This window comes from Lygodium microphyllum, chromosome 8 (assembly GCF_053477565.2).
Source record: "Lygodium microphyllum isolate KBCC chromosome 8, Lygodium_microphyllum_v1.1.10, whole genome shotgun sequence".
NCBI classification, from domain to species: Eukaryota; Viridiplantae; Streptophyta; class Polypodiopsida; order Schizaeales; family Lygodiaceae; genus Lygodium; species Lygodium microphyllum.
In genome coordinates, this window is record NC_141142.1 from 151,172,490 (window position 1) to 151,180,100 (window position 7,611).

Below are 7,611 nucleotides of genomic sequence, written 5' to 3' on the forward strand. Positions count from 1 at the left end.
AGGGATCAAGCATCAATTGATGACACCTCATATATCTCAACGGAACGATGTTGTGGAATGCAAAAATTGCACCATTGTGGAGATGGCAAGGTGCATGGTAAAAGGCAAGGGATTACCAAACCATTTTTGGGCAAGCTATAAATGTTGTAGTCTACAAGTACGAGGCTGATGGAACATTAGAAAAGTGCAAAGTCAAACCGGTTGCACAGGTATTTTCGCAGGTTTAAGGGTTTGATTTTCAAAATTCATTTGCTCCAACTGCCAGGATGACCACTATTTGCACAGTACTTGCAGTGGTTGCCCTCAATAAGTGTCTAGTTTACCAAATGGATATTCAATTAGTATTCTTGAATGGTGACCTCAAGGAGGAGGTGTAGGTGGTTCAGCCACTAGGGTTTGAGGCCCCCATTCTGAGAAAAAAGTGTGTAAGTTGAAGAAGGCATTGTATGGGGGCTGAAACAAGTCCATAGGGCATGATACTAGCAGCAGGATAGAAAAGTTCTTTTTAAGCTTTAACTTCAAAAGATGTGCCTCAAATGCTAACTTGCATGTCTACAGGGATGGTGAAAATTCTGTAGTTATTGTCTTATATATGGACGATGTTATTATAGGTGATTATGAAGATATGATCAACCAAATTCGAAATGCTTTGAGCTCTAAGTTTGAAATGATAGACTTGGGCTTGTTACACTATTGTTTGGGGATTGACATCTAGTATGAGCTAGGAAAGATTTTCAACTCTCAGAAGAAGTATGCATGGGAGATCTTGAAAGCATTTGGTATGACTGAGTGCAAGGAGATAGCTACACCTATGGAGGTCGATCCAAAGTTATCCATTGAGGATACATCAGCACTAGCGGACATTGGGAGGCACAAGAGATTGGTTGGCAGCTTGATCTACTTGTGCAACACTAGACTAGATATTAGTTTTGTTGTTGGAATTTTGAGCAGGTTCTCAAACAAACCCTGTGAGAGTGATCAGAAGGCTAGGATGCGAGTGCTCAGATACTTGAAGGCAACTCCTCTTGACTATGGTATCACATATAGTTCTGGTACTTCTCTTATGGGATACTATGACTCAAATTGGGCAAGAGACAATGATTCCAGAAATTCAGTTTCCAAATATTTTTTCTTTAGATTTAGAAATTTTCTCTTGAATCAGTAAGAAGCAACCAACAATGGCATTGTCTTCTATAGAAGCAAAGTACAAGGCAATCCGTTTTGTTGCATCTAAAGCAATATGGTTAAGAAGGATCTTATGGCATATGGAAGTGTAAGATGAAGGTTCGACTGTGCTAAGGTGCGACAATCAAAGCTGCATCGCCATTGCCAAGAATCCAGTGTTTCATGCACGCACAAAACATATAGAGATCTAGTATCACTATGTGCATAATTTGATCGAGGATGGGATAGTGGAGCTGGTCTACTATCCAACAGAGGAGAATGAAGCAAATATCTTCACCAAAACACTCTCGAAAGGATCTCCTTTATCTTCAGAGACTCGACATTCGGCGAAGGAGTTAGTTCATCTGGACATTGAGGGGAGGTGTTAGATTTGCTCAACACCCTACGCTCATAAGGTGCCACCAATGATCCATGGTGCTCAAAGTTGTAAGGCCCCCATTATGAGGAAAACCCATGTATGAGCTTGGACATTGGTGGGTCCTGACTTGTACGTTAGATAAGGTCTATGTGACCGAATGGCCAAAAGGTGACCGTTGCAAGTCTAGCCTTTGGGTTAGACAGAGTAATTTAGCTGCTAGCAACTCAAGGCATACCAAATTGAGTTGTGGGGTAAGGAAGTTATTAGGGACCCCTATTTTGGGTCTGAGGGCCACAGAAGTAGCCCTTGGCTAGGGGTGGGAAATATTTCTTGAAATATTACCTGGCCAACTAGTGGAGGTGCAGATGGAAGGTCAACAGACACATGTGCACATGAAATGTCAACAAACACATGTACATATGGAAGGTCAACAGACACGTGCACATGGAAGGTCAACAGACACAAATGCATATGGAAGGTCATCCATCATGACCCCCTTCATAGGCTATAAAAGGTATACCCCTTCATAGCTTTCATGATCCATCCTTTCACCCAATCAAGGTTATTCTAGCTAGCTTTAAGCTTTTCACCTATCTTCTATCTAGATCACCATCTAAGCCTCACATTGGAAGCACACGAGTGGACAAAGCCATCTTTGTATCAACTTGTTTGGAATTAAAGAAATTTATTGTTCTCCTCTTATCTGTTGTGTACTCTCTTTTCTCTATCTCTTGTTCAAATTTTGTTCACTACACCATGTAAATTTTACAATCAAGTCCAGTGAAGATCAGTCAAAGATAGCACTCATAACTACCTATGGAGTCTTTATGTGCATTGTAATGTGGTTCAACCTTAAAAATGCTCACACTTCCTTTCAATGGGATGTGTAAGAAATTTTTGGTCTATATTTGATAGCTTTTATGAGGGTCTTTTTCGAAGATTTCTATGTTTTCAAACCCTATGAAGAGCGTCTTTGCAAGTAAAGGTGGCATGCTACTCAAACATTCAATTTTAGGAGATGGAATCGCAGTTGATTTGCAAAAAGTGATTGCGATCATATAGGAAAAAATCCATAACTCTCCATCTATAATGCCGAGATTTTTGAGACAAGATTACTTTCATGGTAGCCATTTGCAGTTTCAAGTCCATGTGGCCCTGCCCCTAAATAAACTCCCTCATATTTCGAAGCATGCCTTTTAATAGGATGCTCCCTGACTTTGTCTGGCAACTTCACTAATGCTATGAACTGCATGTAGGGGCTGACAGATTACAGCCTTGTACCTTCATGTTCAGTCTGATTTGTTCCTTTGATTCCACTGTGTTCATATTGTCTCCATCTTCTCTTCTCGCTCCATGTTCATGTTCTTTTCCACTGTGCACTCACAGAGGTAGCACAGGACCAGGCAGCAACCAGGCAATGGTGGTGTTTTTTTTGGCAGGGGGATGGCGTGGGTGGGTGAGTGTGGGCAGACAACGGTGAGGGAAGTCCAGAAGTGGCAGGGGCAGCAAGGGAGGGAAACAAGGCAGAAGGGATAGTAGCAATGAGGGCAGCATGTCAGATGCATCAGTCAGCTTACATGCAGAGCATCAGGCTGCCAATGAATGTCAGGCCAAGTCCCTTCAGGTTACATCAGCCTGTCACATCAGGTCGCAATGTCAGCTTGTAACACCAGCCTGTCACCACGTATCAAAAGCTTGTATCTGTTCCTGCTTGAAACTCATTTTCGCCAAAGCACTTAGTATTCCTTCCATTGATTTGGTTCGGGATATGAACCATACAACTGTTTTTTGCCTGATTCGGGCTAAGCCCATGCATTGAACAGGAAAAGCTCATACCATCTCAAGTGGATAACCATCCTCTTGTTCTGTGCCAAATAGCATGATTCCTATTTCATTCTACCTCTTTTCAGATAAGCAGGACTTGCAGCAAACTCATTACACCCACACTTCCACACACACAATAGAAAACACATGATTCTTTCATACCAACACGACGACGCTAAAAAGGATAAGCACCTTGACACATCATGGTATGTCTTAACTCAATATCTAAATTTTGTTCCTTTACCATGAACTTCCACAACTTTTGAGTGAAACACAAACTCATGATCATACAAATTCCTGTGTTGTAAGCAGCGAGCACAAACAAACACCTACATGTACCAGGAAGGGGAGGGGCAGGGGGAGGGGGAGGGGAATATATCAAACATGACACAGGTAAAGGATGAACACTTTCATTGCCTTGACTGAATCTTACAAGGCAGGATACAATCTTATCAGTGTGAACATATGAACAACTCAAGTTACGAGAAAAATAATCTCACTTCAAGCACAGAAAGATTCATCAGTGCAAACATTGGAGAGAGTGATTTAAATATCAGAAAAATAATCTCATCAAAGTGAACATTTTGAGGAACAATCCCATGTATCGGGAAAATTGGACATGACATGATTATTACCACCACATTCATGGTAGAAAGTGTTTACAAAAGAACATCAAGTCCAGATGCCATCAGATAATTGAGGAAAAATCATTCACGAAACCATTTGGACTTCAGAGGAACAATTTGTGTTTATAAATGTCCAACAAGATGTTTAGGAAAACCCCTCTCTCTCTGTCTGAATCGCATTAGTAGAACTTTACTCTTCATATTAACAGTTTCTCCGCTCGATCATGGTACACCAATAACACTGGTATTATTTTCCCCAGATACCAACGCTTCAATGACTGCCTAATGATGGTATGCAAAGCTTCAGAAAACTCGACAGTTGCTCACTGTATTTTTCTGGACGGGTTCTAAAGTGGTCCACATGAGGAGAACATTCAAAATTGCATGCATTAACCACACGTCCTGCCTTCTTTTGCTCTTCAATAAAAGCTTCTACTGAATTTGCAGGGATAACTGTATCAGCACTGCTGTATATGTATAGCTGAGGACAATCTGGCTGTTGGCTTGTTAGCACTGAAACAACATCATTCAGCCTCCTGCAAGCATTAAACATGTGTTAGCAGAGATACCTAGAAATCACAAGACAGAAATCCTGGATACTGCCAAAGTTCGAACACGACATACCGGTTTACATATGGCATCTGTAAGAACACTCTGAAAAACTTCTCAAGCATGGAAAGCAATGCAGTCTCCTTAAAGCTTGGCTTCATTTGCACAACTGCTTTTTCATTGGAGGCATCATTGCTGGTGACGAGTTTCTGTGTGGCCACACTACCTTTTCTTAACAAAGCTGCACAAAATCCAGCAGCCCAAACCTGTAGGAGAGTCATATTCCCAGGTCAGCCCATACTGACTGGAAGAATCCTTCCCGCTCAGACTCTATAAAGTTGGAAGAGGGCAAACCTGTGGATCAGGTCTTGCAGAGGGTGCAGAATCAACCACGCATCCTTTGATCTTCTGAAGAAAATCATCACCTTGCTCAATAAGTCTTTCAAGGACAGCACCATACCTGCACAAAATGTGAGCATCAATGTCAGTCCTGTCATCTCATAATACGTCACTTCCACAATTCTGTACAAATAGTCCTGTGATCCTATAATACATCATTTCCACAATACTGTACGAATTCCAATTAATGTGTATCCTTTCATGTAGGACTTCTTCTGGAATAGCTTCAGTATATATTATCATCCAAATAATGAAGTCAACTATACTTACGTCAGCCAACCTGTATTGCTAAAAGTATGGAAAATCACAAGCTGATCCTGGCCTTGCTTGCTGTCTTCTTTCAGCCACCCAATCAACTGCTGCGTGAGCACATCCACATGTTTTTCAGCTCTCTCACTAGCCTTCAAACTCAACAGGTCCTTCATTGGGACCACAAATGTAACTGCATGTATTCCTCTTTTTGTATACCAGTCAGCATACTTTTTCAGGTGCCTTTGTTCAGCTCCCAGCCATCCAAGCAAAACAACAGCCACTGTTCGCTTCTGAGTGATAGATCCTTTCATCCCACTGTGACAGCCATCTGCCTCAATGAGAGGAGCATGCCAAGTATGCAGACCAGAGCTGGCACTAAGAGGTGGATATGTATAACCGCCATTCAAAAATGACATCACTCTCTCAAACCTAAAACTACGTGGAGCATTAAAGAAAGAGGCCCCTGCATCCAGATGCTTCTGGAGATGAACTAGTGGCCGACGGGAGGGGCCAGCATTGAAATAAGTAAGACAAAACTGCTGTGTCAACCTCTGTGGACACTTGGGCAGAGGCAACACTGCTACCCTCTGAGGCAGTGACAAACATGAACTAGCCAGAATAAAAGAATGATGCTTGTTACAATGGTTCCCCCCAAACTTGGAAACATCACAGGGGCTTAAATAATGTGTTCTTGAGTGCAGAACACTATCACGATTAGCTGTTGAAGGCATCGCCCTGTGAAATCGCATGGATGATGATTGAACGGCAAAAGCCAAAGGTACAGTACCAAAATTCGCTGGCAAGGTATGTATGAATACAGGCATGTAAGCAGGCTTTACTAATGAAGATGCTGTACGCGAGAAATCCATTGTAGGATTGATACAAGGCGGATAGGAGGAATCAAAGTCAAATGATGAGGAGGCAACTGGGGCATAAGAGGAGAACAACAGAAGTGTCTGCCCAGTCGTGTTGGAGACGGATCTCAAATAGGGCTTATCAGGTAACTCAGTTGACACTGATGCAGTGGCCATGGCTGCAATGACTGTAATTGATCCATGGAGCCTGGTTGTCAGGACTCCCATCAAGCGCTTCAATTCTCGCAGCTGCCGTATTGTAGAAGTTCACAAAGTATATAAAGCTATACTCTGCTTCTTTGGAAATGTACAGTAAATCAAAGTGCGTGTTCTGCCGATCCTGAGGGCAGCAATCCCTGTGAATAATCCTCAGAAAGACATACAATGCCAGTACAATGAAGTTCTGAGGGCAGCAATCCCTGTGAACAATCCTCAGAAATCCATACAATGCCAGTACAATGGACTTCTGGAGTGCAAACTGAGAGTATAGGCCCTTGACTGGGCAATTACTTGCACAAAACCAACAAATATCTGCGGAGATGACACTTCTCACGGGAGATGTGTATGCTTGTCAGCCGAATTGAATGGCTATCTGCTGAGGTGTTGTGCATAAAATGGAATGCTGATAGAAGCGCCGCGTGCCAGCCTTGACAAGGAGACGAAGCCGCAAACCATAGAACTGGAGACGCCTTGTGCAGTCACGTTAATGGAATGCTGATAGAAGTGCGATGTGCCGGCCTCGATAAGGGGACAAAGCCGCAAACCCTAAGAACCAGAGACACCTTGTGGAGCGAATTGTGTCCGCAAAAGCCTGTGCGACGCCAACACAGAAAAGAGCAACTGGCGATTGTTGGCGAGTCGCGAACGCGCCGAGAAGCGAGCCTTCTTTGAGACCAAAAAACAAGCAAGCCTTCGCTGCCACAGATGGCTCTGTTTCTCCTTCTGTTGTCCAGAGAGGCCGCGAACGTGATGCAGAAAATATTATTGAAGGAGAATCTCGATTCAAGCTCCCAAAGGGCTGGCTTTTTCTTGACCAAAGGTAATACGCATGGCCATTGGCTTTTCTAGGTCCACCTCGTTCCAAAAAGACATTCTATATTTTTGGCTCATTGGCTTGGGATTGATTAGGAAAGGCAAAATGTATGAAAGCCCCTTCCCACCCAGCATTTGTAGAGCCAACACAGCACTCGCACTGTTGTAGTGATCCTGTGAAGAGAAGGTGCTTGTGGGGGCTCCATTTTCTCAAAGTACTTGGAGGGGGAAGTTACCATTGGGAAAAACATAGCAGTGCTTTCGAAAATGTTTGTAGTGCAAATGATAATAAACCTATGATAAAGAGTCATATCATAATAGAAGAATGACTTTTTGCATTTATTAGCATCATCAAATTCACCTATTCCACCATTGATTCAATTATCCTATCCCTAAAGATTTTCAAGCTAACAATATAGTAAGAAGCCCATGCAAGCACTTGGAGGGAAGGGACTCTAAGAGCTTGGACACGTGCACATCTATGGACTTGCATATGTTACTCCAATGGCCACAAGTGAAGACTTAGATGGAC

At 42.7% G+C, this 7,611-nt stretch overlaps 1 protein-coding gene across 1 annotated transcript; it reads right to left on the reverse strand.

Annotated features, from left to right (window-relative positions):
- Positions 1 to 3,954: 3,954 nt before the first annotated feature.
- Positions 3,955 to 7,063, reverse strand: LOC148033002 (uncharacterized). Its single transcript, XM_087683701.1, has 4 exons — positions 5,212 to 7,063; positions 4,897 to 5,002; positions 4,618 to 4,808; positions 3,955 to 4,529 (listed from the first exon to the last, which is right to left on the reverse strand). Exons 1-4 carry the CDS (start codon positions 6,273 to 6,275, stop codon positions 4,265 to 4,267), a joined length of 1,626 nt encoding a protein of 541 aa, XP_087539827.1. The 5' UTR covers positions 6,276 to 7,063; the 3' UTR covers positions 3,955 to 4,264.
- Positions 7,064 to 7,611: the final 548 nt, after the last annotated feature.